The sequence below is a fragment of the Debaryomyces hansenii genome (genome assembly GCF_000006445.2).
Source record: "Debaryomyces hansenii CBS767 chromosome F complete sequence".
In the NCBI taxonomy this organism is placed as follows: domain Eukaryota; kingdom Fungi; phylum Ascomycota; class Pichiomycetes; order Serinales; family Debaryomycetaceae; genus Debaryomyces; species Debaryomyces hansenii.
In genome coordinates this window covers 2,108,601-2,136,513 of record NC_006048.2, presented here as the reverse complement: position 1 = coordinate 2,136,513, position 27,913 = coordinate 2,108,601, and the positions used below count along the sequence as shown (strand labels likewise).

General features: G+C 37.9%; 13 protein-coding genes across 13 annotated transcripts; 6 read left to right on the top strand and 7 right to left on the bottom strand. All coding sequences in view use genetic code 12, as the record gives it.

Annotated features, from left to right (window-relative positions):
* Positions 1 to 224: 224 nt before the first annotated feature.
* On the bottom strand, positions 225 to 3,530 carry DEHA2F25718g (DEHA2F25718p; the record flags this gene model as incomplete). The annotated part of the gene is made up of 1 exon (XM_461457.1): positions 225 to 3,530. The coding sequence occupies one exon, from the start codon at positions 3,528 to 3,530 to the stop codon at positions 225 to 227; it is 3,306 nt and encodes a 1,101-aa protein (XP_461457.2).
* Positions 3,531 to 3,755: 225 nt separating this feature from the next.
* DEHA2F25696g (DEHA2F25696p) lies at positions 3,756 to 4,877 on the top strand (the record flags this gene model as incomplete). The annotated part of the gene is made up of 1 exon (XM_461456.1): positions 3,756 to 4,877. One exon carries the CDS (start codon positions 3,756 to 3,758, stop codon positions 4,875 to 4,877), a length of 1,122 nt encoding a protein of 373 aa, XP_461456.2.
* Positions 4,878 to 5,008: 131 nt separating this feature from the next.
* DEHA2F25674g (DEHA2F25674p) lies at positions 5,009 to 5,938 on the top strand (the record flags this gene model as incomplete). The annotated part of the gene is made up of 1 exon (XM_461455.1): positions 5,009 to 5,938. The coding sequence occupies one exon, from the start codon at positions 5,009 to 5,011 to the stop codon at positions 5,936 to 5,938; it is 930 nt and encodes a 309-aa protein (XP_461455.2).
* A 20-nt stretch (positions 5,939 to 5,958) lies between these two features.
* Positions 5,959 to 7,260, bottom strand: DEHA2F25652g (DEHA2F25652p; the record flags this gene model as incomplete). Its single annotated transcript, XM_461454.1, has 1 exon — positions 5,959 to 7,260. One exon carries the CDS (start codon positions 7,258 to 7,260, stop codon positions 5,959 to 5,961), a length of 1,302 nt encoding a protein of 433 aa, XP_461454.2.
* A 356-nt stretch (positions 7,261 to 7,616) lies between these two features.
* On the bottom strand, positions 7,617 to 8,654 carry DEHA2F25630g (DEHA2F25630p; the record flags this gene model as incomplete). The annotated part of the gene is made up of 1 exon (XM_461453.2): positions 7,617 to 8,654. One exon carries the CDS (start codon positions 8,652 to 8,654, stop codon positions 7,617 to 7,619), a length of 1,038 nt encoding a protein of 345 aa, XP_461453.2.
* Positions 8,655 to 9,133: 479 nt separating this feature from the next.
* On the bottom strand, positions 9,134 to 9,352 carry DEHA2F25608g (DEHA2F25608p; the record flags this gene model as incomplete). Its single annotated transcript, XM_002770854.1, has 1 exon — positions 9,134 to 9,352. One exon carries the CDS (start codon positions 9,350 to 9,352, stop codon positions 9,134 to 9,136), a length of 219 nt encoding a protein of 72 aa, XP_002770900.1.
* A 364-nt stretch (positions 9,353 to 9,716) lies between these two features.
* Positions 9,717 to 12,863, bottom strand: DEHA2F25586g (DEHA2F25586p; the record flags this gene model as incomplete). The annotated part of the gene is made up of 1 exon (XM_461452.1): positions 9,717 to 12,863. The coding sequence occupies one exon, from the start codon at positions 12,861 to 12,863 to the stop codon at positions 9,717 to 9,719; it is 3,147 nt and encodes a 1,048-aa protein (XP_461452.2).
* Positions 12,864 to 13,281: 418 nt separating this feature from the next.
* Positions 13,282 to 13,809, top strand: DEHA2F25564g (DEHA2F25564p; the record flags this gene model as incomplete). Its single annotated transcript, XM_461451.1, has 1 exon — positions 13,282 to 13,809. One exon carries the CDS (start codon positions 13,282 to 13,284, stop codon positions 13,807 to 13,809), a length of 528 nt encoding a protein of 175 aa, XP_461451.1.
* A 108-nt stretch (positions 13,810 to 13,917) lies between these two features.
* On the bottom strand, positions 13,918 to 14,559 carry DEHA2F25542g (DEHA2F25542p; the record flags this gene model as incomplete). The annotated part of the gene is made up of 1 exon (XM_461450.1): positions 13,918 to 14,559. One exon carries the CDS (start codon positions 14,557 to 14,559, stop codon positions 13,918 to 13,920), a length of 642 nt encoding a protein of 213 aa, XP_461450.2.
* Positions 14,560 to 15,694: 1,135 nt separating this feature from the next.
* DEHA2F25520g (DEHA2F25520p) lies at positions 15,695 to 16,966 on the top strand (the record flags this gene model as incomplete). The annotated part of the gene is made up of 1 exon (XM_461449.1): positions 15,695 to 16,966. One exon carries the CDS (start codon positions 15,695 to 15,697, stop codon positions 16,964 to 16,966), a length of 1,272 nt encoding a protein of 423 aa, XP_461449.2.
* Positions 16,967 to 17,878: 912 nt separating this feature from the next.
* Positions 17,879 to 21,775, top strand: DEHA2F25498g (DEHA2F25498p; the record flags this gene model as incomplete). Its single annotated transcript, XM_002770853.1, has 1 exon — positions 17,879 to 21,775. One exon carries the CDS (start codon positions 17,879 to 17,881, stop codon positions 21,773 to 21,775), a length of 3,897 nt encoding a protein of 1,298 aa, XP_002770899.1.
* A 417-nt stretch (positions 21,776 to 22,192) lies between these two features.
* Positions 22,193 to 22,721, top strand: DEHA2F25476g (DEHA2F25476p; the record flags this gene model as incomplete). Its single annotated transcript, XM_002770852.1, has 2 exons — positions 22,193 to 22,225; positions 22,287 to 22,721. The coding sequence occupies 2 exons, from the start codon at positions 22,193 to 22,195 to the stop codon at positions 22,719 to 22,721; spliced, it is 468 nt and encodes a 155-aa protein (XP_002770898.1).
* Positions 22,722 to 23,094: 373 nt separating this feature from the next.
* Positions 23,095 to 24,891, bottom strand: DEHA2F25454g (DEHA2F25454p; the record flags this gene model as incomplete). The annotated part of the gene is made up of 1 exon (XM_461447.1): positions 23,095 to 24,891. The coding sequence occupies one exon, from the start codon at positions 24,889 to 24,891 to the stop codon at positions 23,095 to 23,097; it is 1,797 nt and encodes a 598-aa protein (XP_461447.2).
* Between the last annotated feature and the right edge of the window lie 3,022 nt (positions 24,892 to 27,913).

Here is a 27,913-nt window from a genome sequence, read left to right as displayed (position 1 = left end):
CTACCAATTTGGTTGGAGAATTCGTATTAGTTTGTCTTCTCTATGGTTAGTATGTTAATCATTTACTTGACTGTGAAATCTTTAGAATTTGTTTCCTTTCTTTGGTCTAAGAATCCTAAGTGTTAGTTAGAAATACATAATTTTAATACATCAATATATTGTTTTACATTTGTCAACAACGTATATTTTTAATTTTTCATCTAAGCTATGTGGTTCCTATAAGATTACCATTCGATATAATTTCTTCCAACTACTCTGAAAACTCTCACTCTTCCACTCTTCATTTCGCTCATCTTATAAGTTTCTTTCTTGATGTGACCAGCATTGTCCAGTTCTATAACCTTGAACTTGTCCTTCTTTGGATCATAGTCAGTAACTACCGCAGAAAACACTTCACTACCCCCAACTGTAATTGATTTATTGCCTGTTAATCCCTTGTGAACATTAAATTTACCTTGCTTGATACATAATATATCGCCAGGTCTGATTTCTTCAATTCTGGCGATGTTATGATTATTAGTATTTCTGTAGATAGTTACACCATACGTTTTGTTCCCAATTGGTGATAAAACTTGAGCATCATGTTTCGCAAGGGAGCTAAAAACCTTACTAACAATACTCTCATTAAGCCTAGTCCCAACTAATGAGTTCGTAATCGATGTTATCTTGTTGCCGAACTCTCTGTAAGATTTATCTAATAAATCTTTTCTAATAATCGGCATTGGTTTAGTGAATTGGTTAATCAACTTGATAGTGGATCTAGGATCCTCACTCTCATATTCTAGTTCAAAAACTAGTTGCGAAAGATCGTTAAACAAAATATAATAGTCACGGTAATTGATTATTCGATTTCCTCTTTTGGTAATTGAGTTAGAATCAATTTCGTACGTCAATTCGCTTCCAATCTTAGATTCTAATGATTCCGGTAAGTTTCCCTTCAACCACCAATTCGAATTACCATTGATGTTCCCAATTTCATATTCCAATTCGCTACAAGCAATTTCTGCTTGAGTTTGTTCTTGATGCGATTTAGCTGATCTGGATCTGTTTAAGCCACCTGCATTAGATAAATCACTTGACTGGCGTTGATGAGATGGTCCAAATGACGAATTCGTTGGTGTCTTAGTTAACGATGCTGGAGACACCATCGTTGCATCTCCTATATCTGTACTTGCACGCTGTGGAGCACGCGAGGTATCAACTGGTGGGACTGGTGGAGGATTGAATGATGGATGAGTATTTGGGATAGGAGGGGCAATGTCTGGCATTGTAAACGACCTCTCTGGGTTCCTCAGGTGGAACGAAAACTCGTTTTCATCCTTATCATAGTTATAATCATCAACATTAAATTGCTCATCGGCAGGTGCGATTTCATCGCCTTCGTCATCTTCAGGTATTGGGCCACCACCAGACGATATATTCTTATCTGATGTAGGTGGAATACTTCCATACGATGGAATTGGTGGTGGTGGCGCTCTTTGGGGTGATGAAGGAATTGGTGGTGGTGCCGACCTTTGAGGTGATGAAGGAATTGGCGGTGGCGCTGATCTTTCCGTACCAGCCTTAGGGATTGGAGGTGGGGCTGCCCTCTCGGGTGGATGTGAAAAAGGCACCAGAGGAGATTCTCCAAGGGTATAACCAGGGCGTATCGATGGCATCGGTGGAACTGGATCTGCCTTTTCTAAAGGTGTAGATGTTGGAATAGGAGGTGGTGGCTCATTCGATTTAACAGAATGGCTTCTCCTTACAGATGAAATTTCCTCTGACTGAACTTTAGGTTTGTCAGATAAATCCTCATCAGCCTCATATCCTGTTGGCTCCGCTTCTAAAGTTGATTTTGATAACTTTATATCCTTTTCCGGCTGAAAATTCTTGCGATCTGTCTCAAAGATATCATCGGTTACATTGTCTAATCCCGGCATATTTGGTACGGGTGGGGGCATCGCATTTACCGTCTCCGGATGTAATTGGGGTTCTCCAGCTTCTGGGAACTTACTGTCTGATTCAGTAAAATCATCTTCCTCTAACATTGACGACGAATCAGGAATATGTGGCTTCGAGGCAGGTGGTCTATCAGTAGCATCGTCAAACTTTTCGTCATAAGATCCAATAGACTTACGCTTATCACCGTCAGAACCAGAAAGTAAATTCTTGGGTAAGGAATCTGGGTTCGCAAACGGCATAATTGGAACAGCCAGAGGTACTGAAGGATCATTTTCTGAGCTCTTTTCGATAGATGACCTTGGTTTCTCATGGTTAATTTCCTTATCTTCATTAGCGGGTTCTTTCGTTTTCTTAGATGGTGCTGCCCCAGGTTGCCCAAAAGGAGCTGCCATCCCCATCATTCCGAACATGTTTCTACCGCCGGATATTTTAGCCATACGTTCAACAAGTTTCTTTCTGCGCAATTCCTCATCGTCAGACTCTTCTGCTGTTTCATCTTCTTCGTCAGCGTCTTCTCCTCTTGGAACTTCGGTTCTTAATCCTTCCTCGGAATCATCACCCATATTTGATTCATGAATAGGTGCAGCAATATTATTATGGTCTGCTTCAGGATTGTATTCAACATCCTGGCGCCTTTCTGCATAAGATCCTCCAGTGGCCACGCTATCAATAGATCTGCGACCACCTCCAGTATGTATACTATCGACAGATCTCCTCCTATCCCCAGTAGCTACACTATCGATCGACTTTTTGCGATCTTCTGAACTTACCTCTTGTAGCGCATGGGTTTCTGGAATATGTGCTGGAGCCAGTGCTTCGGCTTCTCTTTTTTGCTTCAATCTTTCTTTTTCTTCAGCTGCTTTAAGCTTTCTTTCTTCCTTCTTTTTTAATGCAGCAGCTTCTCTCTCAGCTTCTTCTTGCTGACGCTTCTGTAACAACGCTATACGTTCTTTTAGGCTTACTTTAGGTTCTTCCTCTTCCGGTGTCGCATCCTCGGCATCATTGTTGGTTCCCTTAACAATCTCATTTTCGTTAACAACATCGTGGCGGGCATGTCCAATGATATTGTAATCGTCTCTTGGTTTCACAGGGGGAACGTAAGACGACTTTCCCGATGCTAAAAACTGCTTCTTGACGCTATATGGGTCCTTGATCTTTTGGTTGGGGAAGACACCCGGCATTGATGGTTTTGGCGGACTCCTAGTAGTGGATTCCTGTTGAGTATTCTCTTGTTTGGTATCTGAAGCGCCTACCCTGTTTTCAGACGATATTACGCCTTCAGTTTGCCTAGGGGTCGAATCTACCACAGGTTGCTCCTTTGCATTCGCTCCCTTCGCCTGCGACGATGTAATTCCACCAATACTCTCACTTTCTGCCTTAGCATCTCCCAGGTCAGTACCATCTAATTCAACGAAATTTTTTGGAAACATACCACTCTTCCCATTGTATGTACCAGTGTACCATTCTTCGTCTTCCACCTCTGTCACAGTGATCAATTGCCCCACAGGGAATGATAAATCATCCTCGAAATCCGATTTATACTCGAATATTGCCTTAACTTTGAATGGTGTTTTATGTTCTGTCATTATGTCGTCCTAAGTATGTATCAATTGAGCTATAGTCACGCAATCAATATACAATTATAACCCTATCTATTATACATTTCGATTCCATAAGCTCCGCCGGCGCAATAAAACCTATGAGGCGGTTTTGTGTCATTTCGTGCATTTGTTAGTATAAACAAAATATTTCAGTTGTTTCGATGGTATAAAGCGTTTAACACAGGACTAATGGTTTGAATATATATAAGAATGACAAGTTTGAGTAATGGACACAAATCGTCTTCTAGTTTAACCATTACTGACAAAGTTATAAAGTCTTTTGAGCCGGTGAAGACGTTTAATTATCACAAAGGAGCGAGCATAACTTCATTAGATTTTGATGATTCGGGCCAATACCTAATTTCAGCAGGAATAGATAAATCAATTCAGCTATACGACGTCCACAAGGGTGTGCATCATAATGATATACAGTCGCAGAAGTATGGGGCACATTTGGCGAGGTTCACTCATTTAGAATTGAACTGTTTATATGCATCGACCCCAGCTGCAGATAAAAACATCGATAATGCCATTCGATATCTTTCGTTGTCGAATAATCTGTACTTGAGGTACTTCAAGGGGCATAAAGATCAGGTTACGTCTATTGAGGTACATCCTGTGCTGGATCTTTTTTTGAGCGCAAGCTTGGATCGTACGGTCAAGCTATGGGACTTGCGATCTACATCGCCTGTTGGAAACTTGGATATGGGACAGCCCACGGTTATAGCATTTGATCCCAGGGGGATTGTATTTTGTGTGGGCAAGTGTCCCTGTCCATCGACAGGGGCAGGCGTAGGGGTTGTTGCGTTCTACGATACGGCCAGTTTTGACAAGAAGCCATTTCTAGAAGTCGAGATACAGATTCTCGCAGGACAATCATGGAATAAACTAGAATTTTCCAATAATGGGAAGCTCTTGTTGATATCAACTGACTCGTACGAACATTACGTGCTTGATGCGTTCCTGGGCCAGTTGTTGACTACTTTACAAATCGGACCCGATACTTCTCATACAGAATACAATGGAGATTGGATGACATTTAAATATCCCTATTCGGGATCCGCGTCGTTCTCTCCCTGTGGGAAGTTTGTACTTGTGGGGTCGCCTCAGATGAATGTCCTGGCTTTCGACCTCACGAATTTAAAGCATACTGATGGTAATACTCGTTCAGTTTCTGATCTCGATAATCCGAAAACTTTACGTCCGTTCCAAACTTTATCTACAAACCAAGGCATTCCAAAAATCGTTGCATTTAATCAGAAATTATTAACCTTTGCCACCGCCGACTCGACTGTGTCATTATGGCAGCCTAAATTGCCTGATCCTATATAGTTCATCTCATGTATTATAATGAATAATTAATCTCACATACATTTTAAAGTGCGCATTATTATATATTGAAACTTTTTTATGTTTTGTCAACAACTACTTCTGTTAATGTTAATGTTATTTTTTATAGAAATATGAAGATAAGAGGATGTTCAATCGAAATCTTCAGGTTCAAACATGATACAGTAGTTCGAAATTTTTTATCTAATTCGTCAGGACCAGTAAATCTTGTTAAACCCATTTCACCGATGCCTCAGAGAACAGTGCCAGTATTACCAAATAAATATATAGAGGAAACAACTGGAGCATTCCAAGCTAACTTTAAAAACTGTAAGGAATTTGTGAAATATCGCTATAATGAAGAATACCCTCCAAGTCATATACGAAATTGCTTGCCAGAAAAGCCTACGGATATTAAAGGAGTTGATCAAGTTGTGTACAAACATGTGCATAGAAAGCAAATGATAAGGAAATTGCCCACATTATTGTCAAGTAAATTTTTCACATTGAAGTTCTTTCCTGATCTGCACCATGTATCGTTGGCCAGAAAATCAAATATAGCATATACGTTCACAAATCGTGGAGGCTTTAACCTTAATGATCCTTTGCTTGCCAAATCTTTAACAGAATATAAAGGAAAGTATAAGAAGCTTGCATTCTTCCAAGAGAAACTATGTCCATTGGATACTGCAGTAGGTAGGGCAAAATACAGAAAATTCATAAAGCGATCACTATTCGAATCGTTGCACAAATATGTAAAATTGCCGAAAGATTTGGATCAAGTAAGAGGAGTATTCTTTTTCAGGTTTACAATTGTTCCAGCTACAGAAAGTGATAAGCAACAGGTTATGACTGACCTTGATCTGGCATTAAATGTATTATTAAAGTCTAATCTGAATTATAAACTGCAACTATTGAATGTTGTAAAGGAACAGAACAAAGCCTTCAGGAATGGTCAAGTGCTCGTTAAAGAAGTAAAAATGTACAATACAATAGGTGCTAGGAATGTGCCTGGCTATTATTCAAAGCTTCCGTATATAGACGACATGAAAAAATTATTATAAATATTGAACATAGTTTAGATTCATATATTACACCATGATGGAAAACTGGTTTCGAAGCAAAACGAATTGACAGATTCAATCGCAGAATACTCATAGCGAAAAGCATGTAGCCAAATCCCTCCGTCATCTATATTGATATCTGAATCAAATAACGGGCGATTGCATTCATCGCAAATCTTATTATACTGTTCTTTCATATCTTTTACCATCTCAGATCTCAATTTTACCAATTGATGTATTTTTTTTTGCATTTCATCAGTCTCCACCCTTGAAAGCCTTACTACATCTACCTCGGTTTCATCATGAGCAACGTTATGCGGTTGGTGTTCTTTAAACGAAGGGAAATCAAGATAGATATTTTCATACATTTGTAACTCAATTTGGTTTCTTAATCGTTGAATGTGCAGTCTTGTTGCATCTCCCTGTGGATTGTACTCATAATCGTTCACTATAGGGTGACCTGTATTTCTCAAATGTATCCTTATTTGATGCATTCGACCTGTTATGGGTTTGCATAATACGATACTTTGGTTTAGCTCTTTGTTATAGTTCAATCTTCTAAAGATTGTTGTTGAATTCTTGGGAACATTCCTAGAATTCGACGGCATAATATAACCACCAGACGTGTTCACTAGAAATATTGGACAGTTCATAACAAACTCATCTTTTGGAAACTCTCCCATCACTCTAGCAACGTACTGTTTCGAAATTCTATCTCTTTCGTTATTAATTATAGTCAGGTAGATTTTACTTCCTTGCTTAGTTGTCCCTAATATCAAAATTCCAGAAGTAACCTTATCTAACCTATGACAAGGCCATACATTCTCTAAATTTAAATCATGCTTTACTAACTCAGTGATTGAATTATATCTATAATTACCTTTAGGATGTGTTGGAATCCCTGCTGGTTTATCTATTACAAGCATCTCATCATTCTCAAATATGATGCTTAGGTCTGTTAAATCTTGACTAGTACACTTACTAGATTTTTTTACCAATTCAAGGCCTTGCGCAACACTAGGCTCATGTATATGCTTCGAATTATATATTAAATCTTGAGATTGTATTTTCCTTTCTACTAGGTTTTCCCAACCTTTAATTGCGATCGGTCCTCCTTTCATTCCCTGATTACTCAATATATATATTATCTGATTGGTAATTTCCTTCTTGGTTATATCATGTTCTTGTCCCAATTCTGTAGTGAATACTTCATACACTGTCTTCCCTATCCATCTTGACTTAACATGTGTCTTATAAGTGAAGTAATAAGGCTTTACCTTGCGCAACCCATTCTCGAAGTAGTAGATCGGTGATGTTGACATCAATTTTCCAAGCCAGTATGGATATTGACAGATGCATTTTTTAATGAGCTCGCAAAAAATTTAAATATATGATAATTAAATTAGAAATACGATGCAATTACTGTATATATAGTAATATTTAATACAATACATGTAGGTATAAAATCTCAAAAGCCAAACGAACGTAAAACCAAGCAACTAACTTAAATAATGGTATTTTGAAATAGAGAATTGAAGATTAACCAGAAACTATGCCGACGATTCTTTATGAAGTCAGACTATTTTAATAAATAAAAAAACATTTAGTAGAATAAAGGAGACCAAAGTACTTGTTGGGTCTAGTTGTATGGGCTTTTACCATTTGATGATATATACCTTTAATTCTCTAACACATTTGCCTTATTTTGGCCAATGACATTACCAACTGGGTCGTATGAACAAATAATGTATAAACCCCAGTTTTCTGAAGAACAATCTTTGTAAGCACAACCAACCTTAGTTGTATCTTTCCAAACCATTTGAGTAAAATGATTGTATTCATTTGCAGTAGAGTAATCATAAGTTTGGCCTTCTTCGTACCAAGCTTGAACTGCAGAAGGACCATCCTTGTAACCACATGCAAGGTTTTCACCGAACTGACCGTGTGTATGGGTCAAAACACCAGAACAGTCGTAATTGTCTGCATTTTTCTTTGCATAGTTATAAGCGTCGGTATCCCATGACAATGGTTGTGCCAGGTGTTTTGCTCTATCCGTGTTGTGGGCATCTAAGATTTCCTTAGCAAAGGTCTTGTCGATACCTGTGGAGTCAGAAATTTGGTCATAAATACCAGATGACGAGCCGGAAGTAGAGGTACTAGACGAACCGGAAGATGAAGAGGTTGATGTTGATAAGGTGGATGGTCTGTAAGTGGAAGAACTATCTGATCCTGATCCTGAGTCTGAGTCTGAGTCTGAGTCTGAATCTGATCCACCCAAAAGGCTATCTAAAAATCCTAATCTTGAAGATCCAGTAGAAGTACTAGTGGCAATACTGGCTGATGTAGAGACTGGTGCATTTGTGGATGCACTTGAAGATCCACTAGAAGATCCGGAATTGTCTCCAAACATTTTACTGAGCCATTGCTTCATCTTTCCACTTCCTCCCGAGAGCAAAGAGTCCAAGTTGAACTTGCTTCCGGATGAGCTGGAACCTGAATTAGTACCAGCAGATGATGTATCAGTTGATGCAGCTGCACTGGTAGATACAGCTGCTACCGTTGCCTGCGTAGCTTCCTGGTCATAAATAGACCCATCCGTGTTAACAATCTGTGTTGCAGTTTGCCACACCGTCAAAACCTGCGGTGCTGGGGCAGCTGCGACCATATTGGTAGCAGATAATATAGCCAAAGCCGTTGATAATGTAGTTACCTTCATATTGTATTCTATAGTAGTAATTTATCTTATGTTTAACAATTCACGTATGGACGGCAGAACACTGAACATTTTGAAAGAATTATTCCGTTTGACTAGAAATCCGTAGGTTAAATATGGATTCCGTTACGATTTCTCCCCACAATGGCTAATGATCCAAATGTTTATCCTTTTTGTCCAAAGCCTCTACATATTTTACTGATTTAGTACATTAAATCAGCTGCAAAATCTTCGCTCTCCTTATAGAAGCTTAACAAGACGCATAAAGAGGAGACCGCACTATAGATGCAACCTAATTAGGAAATTTAATTCATTCCAATTAATACCCAAATCGGTAAGTCGCACTAAATAGGAAATGTAATTGTAAACATATGCCATTTCAGACTACTAATGATTGTTACATCATTCTATTCATACATCGATTCGAACGCCCGGTAATGGACATAGAAACCAGATACAGCTAGAGAAGCGAAAACTGATGTCTAAGGCCTTGTATTGCAATTATTCTGCTCCGATGCACACTGACCGTGAGTAAACAAAGTATGCTTATAATATGATACGTCTAGATTCTTTAAGCCTGGGCCAGATGCTTGTGAACATGACATTTTTTCCAGTGGAGACATGTAAACAAACTGAAAATCGGCTTCGTGCTTGGATTTAGGCATTTGAAAAATTTCCGCATAAGTACATTGGAGCAGCATGACTACCGAATTAGGAAATTTTAGAATAGGTACCAGTTAAGAATTTATCAAAAGCCAATTTTTGTTAATTGTTAAAAGAAATATTGGAAAATATTCTTGAGCATATGATGCCGTAGAAAATAAGGGATGTAACAGAACATCAATTACAAAAAATTGCTTGTTACAACTGCAAAAATTTACTTTTTCTGAGAATGCGCAATGAAAATGACAATTGGGAAACATTTATCCAAAATAAGTAAAGTAAGAGAATTCAAGTACGGGGAAATGAAGCTTAAACAAATAGAAAGATGCATAATATACAAGCTGGAGATGGAGTATAATCTTATGATTTCATATGCTATGTACTTTGGTAAACTAGCATGCACTAAAACTTGCCTTCCATGATTTCCTTCATAGTTGAAGTTATGATCTCGGGGATACCGCCCCCGGTACACCTTACCAGGACCTCAAATTCCCTGCCGATCGCATCGATGCTTTTGATTGTAGTCAACACACCATATTTCGATTTCTGCGTGTGCAAAATACCGGCTCCCATAACTAATATGCCCTGGTCACTATCATCACTAGTATTATAGACGACAGCAAAACCCAACCTGGACAATAATCTCACAACGTTTGATGAATTATATCTGTGCGATGTCAAGACCCTTGCGGTAGATTCACCTTGCTCAACACCCAATAGTTCGCCAATTTGCAACCATCTCTTCTTGAAATCATCGAGATCTGCCATTGCTGTAGAGGACACAGTTTTCAATAGAATGACTGGGAATTTCAAATTCAACTGGTTGAACGACCCGCCACACATAAACGTTAGAGATAAAATAGGACTTTCATTGTTCTCAACCACATTCCGAATTTTGATATCTATTTCCATAGTTGTTTTATCAGACACAGTCAGCTTTGGCAACTGCTTCAAGTTCAAGATGTAATTGGGGTCTTCCGGTTTAGTCAAACTTTCTATATTTAACACTCTTAAATTTGTTATATCTACCCCGGTCGTCTTGGCACAGTTATTGATAATAGTAAATTGTAGTCGCAATTGGTGACCGTCTTTGACGATTCTGTATATTATTTTAATGAATTGACTTTCATAAAAGATACCAGCATCATAATGACACATACGGTGATATCCGCTATACCAATTGGGAGACAACACAATCGGAGGATCGTCGTCTCCAAATGGATTTGCTTCCTCCTTACTACCATCCTCAGAAAGATCATCGTCTTCTTCTTTAGTGGTTGGTAAGGCAACACTCGAGGTAGATGGATAATGATTGTAAAGCTGTCTGGTTGCAAGGTGTTCTGAGCTGCTGTTGGCCAAAGATAATCGGTTGCTGGCGACGGTACCATTATTCCCATTATTGATTTTCAGAGCACTGACAAATGATGTTGACCTGTTCCTATTACTGGCAATTTTTTGAACACTCCCAATTCTCGACATTAAAGCACTAGTCTTTCTTTCAAAAATCGGTAAAGGTCTAACCGCTGCAAGCGCTAGGTTCCGATTATCCGCATTAGTTGTCAATTTGAGATATTCGTATGCTCTGGTTTGAAGCTCAATATCAATAGATTGAGTCTCTGCCTCAAAGAGATCCACGATATCGGCCGCAAAATCCTCTTTCGGGAATTTGACAAAAAATTTGAAGAACGTAGTTAGCAACATTGCTCTCACGACTAAGGAAACGCGGAAATATGCTTCATATAATAATTGGTATTGAACAGACGGTAAGTATTGCTCAGGGGACCCAGTTGGGTCATGATCAGTTTCTTCATCTTCTCCGGCCATCTGCCCAAACTCACCTAAAATAAAAGCTGCTACTTTAATAAGGTTTTCCAGAATTGTATTTATAACTGGCTGCGACTTGGTGTGCCCGTTCGCTTGTAAAGGATCTTGCAATAGTTCTATAATAAGCTTACATGACTTCAGTTGTAAACTTTCATTATTCACAATAATTTGAACAATTCTTTCCCAGACTTCATTGCTAATATAACTCGTACCATTAGAATTTCCACCACCAATAGATAATAGCTTTAACATGGTCGTAACATACCACGTAGAGTCAGTCGCAAATCTTTCAGCTAAAACTGCGATTTTAATCGCAATTTCCGATCTTAAAGTGAAGTCAGAATAAGGAAAATAGTGAAGTAACTTCTTGATAACCGTCTCGTATGTTTGTGGGTTACAAACGGTATATAATAAATCGAGCGATTTTCGTCTAACAGAAATGTCTTTATCCGTTAATAATTCGAATAATTTTAACAAATGTTGATCGAATCTTTGGGTTATTGAATGATTGGTATTGTCGGGGCTTGCTCTTGCCGATAGTTTGATTAGCGCGTCCAATGCTAAGTACCTGGTATTAGTTTCATTGGAGTCTAACAATAGTATAGACGCATTAATAGCGCCAGCTATGGCATCAGGCGAAGCATCAAGAAATACTGCAAGCGATACTGCTTGAAATAAAATAGCACTTTGAGAATTCCTATTAGGAAGGCCCTTTATTTGCTTCGATGCGTTGTGTATAGATCTCGATACTACCTGTCGCAAATTATTCAATGTTTCAGAATCTAGATCGGTAACTTGTAATACTGGAATTTGGTAATTATTGTGATCTTCTGTTGTCAAAAGAAAGAAATGCTCCACCACTTGGAGTAATTTGATGATTAGCCACGGTGCTGGGGTATTATAGTAGAAATACGTGTCCGGACAGGTATTTCCTATAACTAATCCATATAATCGTTGGGATATAGTGGGTACTACCGACTTTACAAACTGCGGCTTAATGGTGATCAAGAACTTGACTAATGGAATACAAGAGGTGACAACACCAAGATCTTTGTCATCGATCAACGTCAATAACCGAGGAATCCAATTACTGTTACTTAGTATAACCTGGGGATACAATTTGAGAAGCGACAAAAGCCCCAAAGCCGCTTTTTTCTTGATGAGCGGGCTTTGGATAGGCGAGCAACTCAACGAATACACTATATCGATCAATTCTAGCCACTCTTTGGCCATTTCATCCGATTCCTTTACCACCGGATCGCTCAAGAAATCGCCGTCATAGAACACATTGAACTTCGAAGCAATGAATTGGATTGCGGCACAATTGACATCTTCATTATTTGACTGCAAATCTCTCACAAGAGCCCCATGCATCATCTCTAACAAGTCGTTCATATACTCCTTCACCAGCTGGCCCGCCTCTCGGTTAATTAGCACCGAAATTGCCAAGTATCCTACTTGCTTCTCTGAAAAATGCGTCGACTCAATCAACTGCAATGCCTCTCCCAACCCTAATTCCTTAGCATCGTTAAACCCCAACATGTATATATACATGAGTTTACAAATATACTTTTTTCTCTGGTATCCATTTAGCGACTGTGGGGAACGGAATTTTTGTTGAATGTTGTTCATCTCTAGGTTGATCCGCTTATTTTCTTCCTCCAAGTCCTTGGTATTCCGTAAATCCAAGAAGAATTGGGACAACCCTTTCATTTGTGTCTGCATCGTGATTGAGCTCTCCGAGTATTTATTTCTCCGTTTATGCGAGCTATATTTATACAGTTATTGCTATGATACTATTTCAAGCGTCTGTTTAGCTATAGGTATTCTCTTGTATGGATTTTTGGCGCGTATGATCCGAGAGGCGTTTGTGTCATGTCGTTCACCCTCGAATAATGTCGTGGGTGCGAATCAATGTCGTGGGGCTTAAATGAGACATATGTCTTTCTTGAATACAAATGTCGTGTTACACAAACCCAAGGGAAATTTTCACTTAGTCGTGTAATTCACAACATTTTATTTCTCGTTTTCATTGGTTCGACCGATTCTATCGGCCTACGTTACGGAAAACACTAGTATTGTTGATATTGAAGTACACAGTAATTCAATTACGTAGAATTTAAGGCAAATAAAAGAGTAAAGAATGTCATCAGTTGCAAAGAGTGCTACCACCAAGGTAAACTGGGCCAAGATCACTTCCACGTTAGGTTTAACCGGAAACACAGCATCCTCATTAACCGCTTTCAAGAAGAGAAATGAAGAAGCTAGAAAGGAAAACTTAAGTTTGTCACAACAATCAACCGAAGTTGACTTCAACCACTATAGATCTGTTTTAAGCAACAGCAAGGTTATTGATGAAATCGAAAAGGCCGTTAGTGCATTCAAGCCAGTCACCTACGATGTTTCCAAGACCTTAAAGACCATTGACATGTTTGAACAAAAGGCCGTTGAAAACGCCAAATTGACCGAAAAGTCTGTTTTGGACGAAGTCAAGCAATTACAAGAAACCTTGAAGGATATTGAAGGTGCTAGACCATTCGACCAATTGACCGTTGATGACGTTGCCAAGGCTAGACCAGACTTGGACGAAAAGGTCACCTACATGGTTAAGAACAGTAAGTGGGAAGTTCCAACCTACAAGGAAAAGTTCGGTGACTTGACTGTTATGTAAGAGAGCACCATTTCGTGTTTATTGTACTACAATGATATATACATCAGTATTATACGTTACGCTATTTTTTCAATATATGAATTAGATAAATGCACAGTAGCCACGCTTCTATGCGATATCAATCCACCGGCCTGCCAGTTTATTGTAGATCCTACTTTCCGTGTCGGTACCATTGGATTTCTGTATGAGATAATCAAATTCCATGAGATATTTTTGGGGTAGGAAGGTTATGGAGTCCAATCCGGTGGCTTCGCAGTCGGTGGCTCCACTATAATTATGTCCCTTCTCAAAAGTGTTGTTCCATGACGATGTGACGATATTGCATTTGAATTTAGCTTGGATCTCTTGTAATACAGATATCAACTTGGTGTAATATTCGAGTCCTGACGCCTTGCAGGCGTATCCGAGTTGCTCGTGGTTTTTTGGATCGCTATTCAACAACTTCAAGTCCCAATAGTAGACCGAAAGATTATCCACAATCACTGTATTAACCGTCTTGTTATATAATGGGTGTGTGGTATCTCCGTCAGTCCCAATTGCCAAAATGTGTCGTAAATTGTCCAAGAGCTGATCCATCGTTGCGAAACCGCTGTTGATAATACACTTATCACCCAAAGACCTAAACCCATCAAGCCCACAATCAAAAATATAAACAACACCTTCGCCACTCAACGACATGTATGTCTCCCTCTTGACCTGTTTGTCATTAAAGATAAAATGGCACGCCTGGCTTAAAAGCTGCACCTGCATTCCATCAAGGTTCTCATAATCTGTTCCACCCACCGGCACAATCAACTTCTGATTCACCAATTGAATAAACTAATCGTTAATACGCCTGTCCTATCTACGTGCCATCTTTCATACATACATTTGACAATCTTTTAGTCCTCATAAGCAAAATAGAGCTCTATATTTACCCTTTAGAGTCGTCGCACTATTTGTATTTATGTTTCGCTCTACACAATGAACCCTGAGCTTTTTACAATTCTTTTCAATCGTCAATACGGCTGCCTGGGATAAGTATTACCCATCCAGACTTAATGGAGTATGTACATATACCATTGAACAATGTCAACCACTTGTCGCAAACTTTTTCCGGGATTGCTGGAGCTCCGTATTGTCATAAGTAATAAACCCAAGCATTTTGTTAGTTCATCGCATAGCAAGTTTGAGCCGAATTATATATTCTCTCCTATAGTCAGTTTAAAGATGTTCCATTAATTGTCTATTCTACGTAAGTTCCCTAGTATCCTCTGAAAGTGATACGTAGGGTCCATTAATCCTGTGTTGCAATAGATTTTAAATGATTGGCCGATTGCTACATTTAAGCCGATCCCCATTGCAGAGCTCAGCTAAAATACATACTTACCACCTACGAATTTATATCGAAAGAGTCTTAGTCACTATATGGCGTTTTATTGTAGTTACGGACACTATATAGGTTATAACTAAGCGTGAAGGTCGTAATTGTATCGATTCATAGCATAAGATTGGTCAAGCGATGCCTTCAAATTTTGAGCACAGGGTAATTCCACGTTCGTTATGCTCACCTTAATATGGAGCAAAGAAATTTTATAATCAAAATAACTGTTTTTGTTTAGAGTAAAATTCTTACGGCTCTATAAGGTTAGTTTGTGGAAGATTAATATAGAAATATATCCAAGCGGTAAGAGTTGTAAGTCACAAGGTGTTTTCGTGAAAAACAAAACAAAAAAAAAGAACTAGCATAATCGACATTTGTTTACCACATTGTTGTCCCTAGTGAAAAGCCCATCTAGTGACCATTCGGACTCATATATTACTAAGTATACTATTACATATGCTCTTTCAGTGTTTCCAATTACTATACATTGTTTTTTTTCATTGAACTCAAAACAAATAATCCATGAAAATTAGTATACGAAAGGTTTTCTGGAAGGTGACAGTTTCTATCTATCGGATGTTGCTACGGGTGTACACATCGTGGCTTAACGGAAGGACGATACTACAGTTGGTGGGAAACTTCTGTTTCAATTGTTTTTTCCTTTGTCTCTGGGTAGTCATCACCCAGTCTGCCAAGCGCCTACCGAAGTCGTTCAGACCACATATTTATGTCAAGTTGGACTTGAGACTAGACGACTATATGTTCACTTCGATATCTGGGTCGATGTTGACCATCTACTGTTTGATTTCGGGGAGTTGGTTGTTGTATTTGAAATTCTACAGTCCAAGACACATCCATCATTTCTGGGAGGTGGAGACGTCCCCTTATTATTCACCGTCTTCCGACCATAGTCGTAGCCCAGATATCGAAGATAAGTCGGCTACATTCGAGTTGGAAGATATGCCCAAACTTCAGGAGAGCATCCATCCGACGAACGATCTGTTGATCGACCGCCTTAATAAACACAAGGACCAAAAGAGCATGAGCCATGGGCATATATCTCCTCCGCTTTTGTTTGGAGTTAGTTGGTTTCTTCTTAATTTCCTATTTCAGTTTACAGAAAATACTAACTCTGTTAAGTTTATTGTGGCCTGGCTTTTCTATGTGGTGCTTTATTTTATAGTTCCCATAATAACGGCGCATTGGTTGTATTTGTTTCATCCTCCGGGTGCATTGAAGCTCTATGCATTTGCCATGGGCCTTCAGAATGTTGCTAGTGTGATGACGCATATAGTTTTCCCCAATGCTCCCCCACTATACATCCACTATTATGGTGAGACCAAGGTTCCAGACTATGACATGATTTACGCCGATGGTTTAAGTAAACCTGGCACCCGTCTACCCAGCACCATTTACCAATCAATATATTATGCCAATTCCAATAAATTTGCGGCAATTCCATCTATTCATTCTACGACAGCAGTTATGACGTTTTTGTTTGTCAGCTACTATTCAAGGAATTCCGTCTTAAAGTTTTTGTCATTTGCATTCCTTTTGTTCGAATGGTGGTCAACACTCTACCTCGAACATCATTACAGATTAGATTTATTCGTTGGCTTAATATACTCCATATGCATATACACATTTTTAATTCATTGGAAAAAAGGTTTTACAAAAGTGGACCAAGACTTCATACGTGCCAGACTTAAGTACGACTTTATTGGTGGCACTACCATGGGTATGAGAATCTTCCAAAATACTAGATTCCAGAAGTTTTTTGATCCATTATTATAGATTCATTTTTTATTGGATTCGCTTGGACCTATATATCTTAAATGCGGTTCAACTATAAACTTCTTTTTCTGTTCAGTCGTTTGGCTCATTTCCAGCATGTATTATACAATCTATATACGGAATTCTATAGGTTCTCTCCGACCAAAAGTTGACTATTATGGAGTATATCCCTACTCCCATTCTAATACTAATTTCTCCTTACACATACTTATGTTGTGAGGACTATAATATAAATTTTCATAAATTGTACATCGTGGCTTAATTCGAAATCTACACAAATCTGATGTCTATATAAACTTCTTTTACTATATGGACTCTTCCCTAACTAATATCTAAATACAGTTGAAACTTGGGCAATCGAACTTCGATTTCGGCTGACTACCCACCAGTTAGGGTTTAGATGCAAAATCCCCCATTAATTCAAGATAACAATTAGTGACAAGTACATAGCAAAACATCGTGCGGCAAGTAAGCCTCTAAGGGAACATCTTAGTCGCACCTGGGGTCAATATGCGAAACGGCACAGCTCAAGAAATGTATTACGAACCGCATATACATTCCTATTGCGAGAAGAGCGCAATTTACTAGACTTAAAAATGCGTCATAATGTGGTAGCAAACTTAGTAATCCTCATCGAATAACGTTGACACCCCCATTGGCAGTTAAAAAAAAGAATGTTAAGAACACTTCATGAGAAAAATACCGAATACGGAAATCTATGCGAATTCCGCTTATTTTTTGCGCTTTTATAAAGAAAATCAAAATTGCGCTTTTCAGACACTTCACATCAAGAGTCAATTTGTATAAAAGGAAGCAGTTGATCCCTCTAATAACTAGTAAGAAGATACAATAGTGTAGAAGAATCAAGTATTTAGAGGAAAGGATATTTGTTTCTGTGAGTTTAAGTTTGGAATGATCGAATCGAACATTTTAGAAGTGAACACAGATGACAAAGTCAGTCTTACTGTGAAAAATTTAACAGTAGGAGTCAAGAATAGTGACAAGAAGACCGATGATGTAGAAGCAACAGGTGAATCTAAAGGCGGTAAAAAGATTTTGGATGATGTTTCATTTCAGTTGCAAAGCGGCGAGTTGATGGCTATAATGGGTGGTTCAGGAAGTGGAAAAACCACATTGTTGAACACTCTCTCGCAGAGAACCAATATTAAGAATAATGACCTATCTTTTTCTGGGTCGGTCGAATACATAGTAGGCGATAAAGGGAATACTAAGAGAAAAGTCAGGAATGCATACTTATTACAAACTGATATCTTTTTGCCAGGATTGACAGTGTACGAAACATTAATGTTCCAAGCAGACTTAAGATTACCTCCCACAGCAACGAAATATGAGAAAGAAGAATTAGTAAATTCGTTATTGACTACATTAGAATTACAACCAATACGTGACGAAACTATCCTGTCATTTTCCACTTATAGTACTAACTTATCTGGGGGAGAACAAAGAAGAGTGTCATTGGCGATTCAGTTATTGAGTAAGCCATCTATGTTATTTTTGGATGAGCCCACAACAGGTTTGGACACGAGTAGTTCGTTGAAGCTTTTGCAAGTCTTAAGAAAACTTGCATCTCCAGAATTTGGTATCACTATTATCTTATCTATCCATCAACCAAGACTGGAAATCACTGTTTTGTTTGATAAAATATGCTTATTAACGAGGGGTGGCAGGGTTGTATACTTTGGTAGCTTGATTGATAGTGGTAGTTATTTCGCCTCCGTGAGAGATGAAAATGGTGAGCAAACGGAGATGAAATCATCTAATTTTGTGGAGTATATTATGGACTTATCTGTCAAAGATACTTCGTCTAAAGAGATGGAAAATATTACTTCTAGAAGAATTGACAATTTAGTCGAATCGTGGAAAGCATACTCTAATACAGAAGAAAATAAAGAGATGTTGTCTTCGAATGAAGTAAAGAAGCTCTTTGAGAAAAACATTAAGTTGTTTGATAAAGGTAAGGAAGACAGAATTTCTTTTTTACAGGAAATCATTGTTCTGACTAGAAGAACATTCCTTTTATCATATAGGGATACGGCTTCGTTATTTGCTATCAATTTTGTATGTCTTCTCTTAGCAATCGCTTGTGGTTGGATGTTCTATAAACCAAAACCTGATTTGGCGGGTATTAGATCTATCACTTCAAGTCTTTATGTTATGTTGGAAATTATTGGTTTTTCTTTCATGTTCATTGAAATAGAGAGATTATGGGCCGCCGATGGTACATTTTTCTTCCGGGAATACAATGAAAATTGCGTCAGTATTACTGGGTTTATTATTTCTAGAAGGTTAGGAAAATTCTTATTAGAGGATTTTCCAATATCTGTTCTCTTTGCAGTGATATCGTATTTCATGTGGGGATTAAGATTAACTAACGAAGAGGGTAACAATGACGCTTCTTATTTTTTTATCTATTTTGCAATTACACTTTTGACTGAATTTTGTGGAATGGCAACAGCTATGCTTGCATTTTCCCTTTCAATGGATTTTTCAATTTCAGCGTTGATTCTAATGGTTATATATCAATTACAAAACAGTGCATGTGGTTATTTTGTTAATGCTGCAACAATGCCTGTTTATGTGAGGTGGACAAAATACATTGCCTACTTCTGGTATGCGTTTGGTGCATTGACTGCTAACCAATATACAAATTGGATGGGTGAATGCCCATATGATGATGCTGATAGCAGATGTGAGGAATACTCTGGCAATTACCAGTTGGGTGTTCTAGGGTTCCCTCAAGGATGGATTACTGAACCAATTTGTATTTTATTTGCCTGGGTTGTTGGATTTTATATCTTGACTGGACTTGCCTTTCGCTTCAAGAATCGTGATCTAGCTGTGGCAAAAACTAAGGAAAATACTATTGGTGGTGAAGAAGAGAATGAGGAAGGGAATGAGGCAGAGAGCAATGTCAAGTTTGAAAATACTCGTTTACAGAAAAATGATAATTCCGCTCAAAGAGATCTTGAAAAGGCCTCATTAGTATCGACTGATCAAGATATTCATATTCATATACAGAATATTAGCTTGTCTGTTGTACTTCAAGAAAACAAATTTATGATAATAAGGAAAATAAGCGGCGAGCACCAATTATTGAACAACGTGTCTGCCCATTTCAAGGCCAATAAGGTCAATGTTATCATGGGTCCTTCTGGTGGAGGTAAAACTACATTATTGAATTTTCTTTCTAACAGATTATCAAAAAATTCCAAATTTAGATCTAATGGAAATATCAGGTTGAACGACTCCCAATATATCACGAATAAGGAATTATCTCTGATATCTGCATATGTATCTCAACAGGATAATTCTTTAATATCTAGTTTAACAGTTCGGGAAACATTATATTATCAAGCAAAGTTAAGAATTTCTCACGAAGATCATCATAAAATCCCAGTAATTATTAACACATTGATTAGAACTATGGGCTTAAATGATTGTGCAGAAACTTTGGTTGGATCAGAGTCTGTTAAGGGTATTTCTGGTGGGGAAAAGAGAAGAGTTTCGATTGCGATTCAATTGTTAAGTAAACCTAAGATTCTTTTTTTGGATGAGCCTACTTCAGGTCTTGATTCAACTACTTCAGTTTCCGTTCTAGGTTTATTGGATAATCTTGCTGAAGTTTATGGCACAACTGTAATTATGACAATCCATCAACCAAATGAAGACATGTTCAATAAATTTGGATCTGTCTTATTACTAGCTAGGGGTGGCAGACCAGTTTTCAATGGGAGCACAATATCTATTAAGAAATATTTGGCTGATGCAGGATATCCATTACCAAATGATAAGAACATTGCCGACCATATTTTAGATGTAGTCTCTCAAAGCTTGGAAGAAGATAATACGGCTACTCAGTCAAGAATTAACTATTTGGTTAATAGATGGGAAATGAAACAATCTTCAAATACAAATTCTGTATTAGTTAATGAAACAATCGATCTTGAGAAATACCAACATAAGAAGCAACCTTTCTTTGTGACTTTTCCAGTCATTACTAAACGTCAATTTATCAATTCCGTGAGGTCTAAAGATGTTTTGATCGCAAGAGCTGGGCAGACTATATTCTTGACTATTGTACATACATTATATTTTGCGCCGTTAAGAAATACAGAAGAAGGTGTAAGCAATAGATTGGGTTTGATACAGGAGGTATTAAATTTATATTTTATTGGTTTTTTTAACAACGTCACCTTATACCCAGTAGAAAGAAGTCTTTTCTATCAAGAGTACAAAGATGGAATATATGGCCCATTGGAATTCAATTTATCATACTTATTAAATGAATTACCAACCGAAATTATTCCGTGTTTGTTCTTTGCCGTATTGCTAGTTTTTGGAGTCGGTTTACCGAGAACACCGGGAATGTTTTTCAGTATGTTCTTTACTGGTTTTGTATCGATTAATTGTGGTGAATCGTTGGGAATACTTGTTTCAAGTATTTTCACGCATCTCGGATTAGCCATTAATATTTTAGCGTCCGTGATTGTTATTGCTATCTTCATGGGAGGTACTATGTCGTTACATATGCCTGAGTTTTTCAAAGCATGGAATTATATCAATCCAATGAAATACGCGGTTGGAACTTGTGCAAAATTAGGTTTCGAGAATCAACAATTCGAATGTGCTTTAGGCACTTGTACGTTAGATACTGGTGATAATGTCTTAGAATACTATAACTTGGACATTAATTTAGGTGCTTACTTTGGTGGATTAGTTGCCTGTTTAATAATTTATAGATTGGTTGCAATAGGATCAGCCTACGCCAGGCTAAAGCTTTGCGTTTAGAATTTTATATGTTTTATACTAAACATTTTTAATAATTAATAATTTATTTATAATAAACTTAATAACTGAACGATAGTAAAAGATCCTGGTAGCTTTCTCTTATGTTAGAAGCTTTAATTTTGCAACCCCCCGCTATTAAGAATGAATTTATGCATATAAATTAAAGCCTCTAATATGGATATACAATACCTTGAAGATTGATTATTCAGTTTAATCGCCTGCAATAGCTCATAGATAACATTATAGCCTAATTATGTTAGGTTAGTGTGAATGTATACTAATTAGAGGCTATAAGCGTCTCTTAGTTTGGTGCTAATAGTATCAGCCAATAAGGCCTGTATAAACTTTAGATGAGTAATCGAATAAAAATAAATGGAAGATGAACTTTCAATTATTCTACAATACGTTACACATAAAATGTTCAGAAGGGCTCTATTAAATACTAGATTCGTAAGTATAACTTGTTCACGTCGTTTATTAGTTGAGTTAATACTAACCAAAAAATTTAAAGGCGCAACCAGTAATCAGAACTCCTTTTATTCAGCAAGGTAGATTCATCTCAACCGAAATTAAAGATGCTATCGATAGGGCTGTGGGGAGCTCAAAGGTTGTCTTGTTCATGAAAGGTACTCCTGAATTCCCACAATGTGGCTTTTCAAGAGCTACTATTCAAATGTTGGGACAACAAGGTGTGGATCCAGAAAAGTTTGCTGCTTACAATGTCTTAGAGGATCCCGAATTAAGAGATGGAATTAAAGAATACAGTGAATGGCCAACTATTCCACAGTTATATGTTAACAAGGAATTTGTTGGTGGGTGTGATATTGTCATGTCCATGGCACAATCCGGTGAGTTAAGCGACTTATTAGAAGCTAACGAATGTTTAATCCCTGAGGAAGAAGGAGAGACAACATCTGCTAATATTCAACCAAACGAAAGAAGCTAATTGTATATACTGTTAATATTGTCTTGCAACCCGAAAATTTGTAATCCTGATCTGCTATTTATATGAAAAAGAATGAAAACATTTTTTAGTCGAATAATACAATCTACACCAATTACGTTACTCTACTTGAACTTAGTAAAATTTAACAAAATATATTATAACCATACATAATAGATAATACACAAGAAATGAACCTCAACCTTAATAAATATACAAAAATATATACATATTCAACAAACATGCAAATGACAACGATTTATCACACGTTACTTTGCATTTTACATCAATGAATGCTATTGAATATATTTCCCGATTCTAGGATCTCCCTATACCAGGTATGAGCAGATCCAGATACAGCTGGACAAGATATCGATCAATCAGTTGCCAAGGATTTGTTTGATTTCACAGTTGAAGATCTTCTTCTCAATAAATTTGAGTCATTTAAATTCAATGTAAACTTGTAGTCGCCATTGATACCACTAATAATAGAACTAGACCGTGTTTGATAATCTTCATTGTAATCATCATGAAGAGAATTGTCGTCATCAGATGAATTTGATTTTATTGATGACCGTTGACTTTCAAGTTGTTTAACAGAGAATTTGTCGAGACTGGTCAACTCATCATGCAATTCATCACTGCTTTCATCAAGATCGTTGATTGAGTCTTCTGAATCTTCTTCATATTCGTCATTCTCGTTAATCACTGTCTTGTTACCATCAAACACATCTTTGAACGCAAATTTACCGAATTCCTTTTTGGCTGGAAGAGGACTCTTAGGTAATGTCTTCTTATCGTGGATCAGCAAGTCTTGCAAGTCGTCTATACTAAACTGCACCGATGAAGCTGGCTGTTTGAATTTACTTGTTCTTGAATTGGACATTGCCGGGTTATTGAACACCTTTTTGATCGCTTCAGCTCTAGGAGACATTAAGTCGGCATTGAAATGACTATTTGACCCGTTACTAATGATATCCATTGGCTTGAGGTGATCGGTTTCACCAGAATATTCTACATGCTCAGCATCACATGAATCGAAATAACTAGGCGATTGTGGGTCATAGTAATCCTTTATCCATGGGTGATTCCAAATTTCCTTGATGGTAATTCTATCATCGGGGTTTATAGTCAACATCTTACAAATTAAATCCTTAGCATCTAAACTTACCTCATCCCACCAAGGCTTCAAGAAAACATAATCACCGTTCAAAATCTTCATAGTCAACTGGTGGTGATCATCATCATAAAATGGAGGAAATCCGCATAGTATAGTGTAAAGAAAACACCCCAACGACCAAATATCAACAGCTTTGGAATAAAAGTGTCTCTGGGACTGCTTGTTGGGAAATCTTTTCATTTTAGTACCATTGCAGGTGATGACCTCCGGCGCAGTATAGCCAGCTGTACCGCATGGAGTTTTCAAGTTGGAGCCCATGGTGTTGGAAGGTCTGAGCTGCTTTGCCAATCCGAAATCGGCCAACTTGATTATGCCAATGCCACCGCCGCCGACACCACCGACAAATTCGCCTTCGTCAACCTTAGTGTTGTCATCGGAGGCCCGTTTGTGCTTCTCAAACTCTTCGACAGATCGTTCGTTGTACGGAATCGTGCTGAAAAGCAAGTTCTCTGGTTTGATGTCCCGGTGGGCAATGTCGATCGAATGCAAGTAGTCCACCGACGACAAAAGTTGCGAGAATATAAACTTCGACAAGTCCTCGCTGAAGTAAGTATACTCGATGATCTTGTTGAAAATCTCGCCCCCGTCGCAGTACTCTAACACAATGTAACAATGCACGTCGTTGTTAAACAGGTCCACCAACCGGAGCACATTGGGGTGGCTCAAGCGCTTCATGATGTTGATTTCGTTGTGGATGTTGGCTATTTGTTTTCCAGATAAGTTGGCTTTGTTGATGATCTTGATGGCTACCGGACGTCCCGTGGGCTCGTATACCGCTTTGTAAACCGCCGAAAACGCCCCTTCTCCAAGTTTATGCACTAATCGATATTCCGTCGGTAAATCGCCATACAGCACCCCATCCTCTTCTTCTGAATCATCTCCCATGCTCATCTTGACCGCCGAACAGCCGTTCTGACTACTATATTGGCCATTCTTATCTTGCTCCTTTACACCCACCTCACTGCTTCTCTTCTCGTTTACCATATCTCCCATATCTGACTCCGCTGTTATTTCATTTCTATCTGAAAAAAGCTTCCTAAGATTCTGCCGCTGGGTTAGTAAAATCGTTCCGATCTACCGTCATTGGTCCTGATTCCCCATATTTCAAGGTATATCCTTGACATACATCAATTCCCATTCCTTTATCCCCCACTGAATCCCATTTGACCAAAATATATCAAAAATAGATACATACCAGTATTAGAGTCATGGTTGTTTTTCCTGATTCTCCGTCATTATTTGGTCTTTTTGGCCATATATATATAATTGGGAGAGGGGAACCACGCAATTTTTTTTATAATATTTTTGTGTCATGTTTACTATTATTACATCATAATTGTAAAGGACTTGTCGAATGCATACGTGCGTTACGTAAAGTGATCAATACGGGGAATGCTGCGGGTACAAACTTGTTTGAGGTGGCGATGGAGAAAGTATAGACGAAAAACTATGTCAGATGTAGGAGATAGGGATAATGATGTAGATGGTGATGGCACAGAGTTCGAGGCAAGATATAGGGTGAAGACTTAGGTGAAGGTGAGAATGTCTCCACATATTATACGTTCGAATATTCAGTATATTAAAAAATATTTGGTGAGCATAAATAGAAACAATAGGAAATATAGCACAACAGATATTTTCAGATCAAGACAGGATAATAAGGGTTTGTGCGACGCATGAGGAAACATTAGTAGAGAACGAATGGGGTGCAATAGTACTCCACTGAGAAAAAGGTGTAACAGGTGATTGCAGATATTTATAGAATGGGATCGGACACAGAAGCATTCGTAAGCGCAAGATTATACACGTACAGCTATCTATATTTAGTTATATATACTAGACTAGTAACTGCCGGGATAATCTACTAGTATCACTATGTTATGTAGTAGATTAGTAGAAGGATTACTAATGAGCAATAAGATCAGAAAACCGGAGTGACTAACTTGCATATTAGATACACGATTCCACAGATACCTACTTGGGTAGGTGTATCGACCAGCACATGATGAGCAAGTGGTCCATGGTGATAGTTGAGGTCCAATCCTAACCGTATATGGTAAAGACTACAAACTTGCGTGTATATAAACTAGATATTAGCAAACTCCGAAATGTACCATAATCTACTATGCGACCAAGCCGATAATTGCGAGAAAAGGTGGTAATTGTATGGACTAATTCAACGAGCCAATGATCACCAATGGTCGTGCTCAAATGGATGCGCACAAATGTGGCTTGGTGCCCCTGAGAACGCAATTAAACTATCGTCACGACAATATTAATCGTGTAGTTTGGTGTGACAGGCACCTTGCCCCACAAACTCTAGTTTCATGAGTCTGTATTACAGTTCAAAGCCATATTTTCATCCCCATACATAGTCGAGGATGTATTTTGATTGTGTGCATGAAAATTACTATGGTGATACTACCTTACGGCCCACATACCGTTAGCTCGTATTAGGTATAGGGGTGTGTTTCAAGATCTCCAAATTGTGTGCACATCGTTTGTACGTGGTTTACGACGAAGTATCATACCGTTCCACCTTGCAGAATGCACAAATAGATGAGTGAAACATCTGTTTCACAAGGAGGAGATGGACATCGAAGTGACATCGACGCCATTTCTTGAAACGAAGCTAATAACGGCCGAGTCGGGTATGCGCTATGCTTGGTCTCCCTTATTCAACATCAGGTATACGAGCAAATAACCTGTTATTTTTTATGTAACCCAGATCATCTGAAGTCGCCTATTGGAATGCGAAGGGTGCGTAGATCAAGGCCCATTTTACACCTAATTTGTTCCAGCTTACTCCTAGACAACCACGGCATTCGTCTTCTAAACAATTGTTCATTCTGTCATATCATGTCAATTCGTATCCAATTGAAGTGTAGTTAAGTGCTTCCGTCGCTACATATTCAGCTTTTTTGCAATCATACAAAGAATTAAAATACTTCAACAGTTCGAATTAATTAGGCGACTTTCAAAACTGGTTTGAAATTTGGTCCTCGTATTCCATTCCATAGCATTCCATTTTCATAAACTCATTCTTTTTTGTTGTTGAATACTTAAATTATGCTTATATTAAGAATATTTACGCCTAGGCTACTAGAATACGACATTGCATCTGAATCATTTCACTCTGAGATTTTCTGCAAGTCAGTCCAAGAGAACTGTTTCTATTAGAGGCTTCTTCGATTGACATTATATTAAGTTATGAAATAACACATTGATTCTTCATAAATAACTTTTACGAATTATGTAGCCAATTGTTAAAGCGATTCAATATTTGAAAATCACAGTTTGCTTCGAATTTTCCAAAGCTTTTTGTTCCAGGATACTGGAATGGGCTTACTAGTCATCCAATGCATATATTTGAATATTTAGGAAAAAAACAAACCAAGGGAAAGGTGGGACGAAAAAAAGGTTTATGAGTTTATTAGATTGAGACTCAAGGAACTCCACCTGTTGAGAATCTCGCATAATGATATTAGGAAGAGCAACATTCATGTTTCAGAGGCAGGTAAAATTACCTTAATAGACTTTGGATTATCGGAATACCCATGTAGTGACGAAAGCAAACAGGATGACTTTGAGTCTCTTGATAATATATTCGGGGTTAATAGTTTTGCTAGTAAGAAAGAAAATGTTATCCAATCCAATACAGATATACAGGAAAGCCAGATTGCGGTTAATGTTAAAGCTGATAGTAATCATAATGATGAAGGTGATGAAAATACCTCCTCTGATATTGGGGCTTGCTGAAATGAGTTTCGAGTCACACGATACGAGAACTACAACTACAACGAAGTAGGACTTTAATTGAACATAATATTCGTCTCTTTCCTGTACTGGATGAACTTTGTATTCTGTATTGCTAAAAAAATAAGCAACATTGTCTAAAGGTGTCTCAGAATTTATTAATATTTGAAGAAATGAAAAAGAATCTGATGTAAGATTAAGATATGTACTTTAATTTTAGTGATATCTTCACCCAAATGACGAGGTCTATTCCAATTTT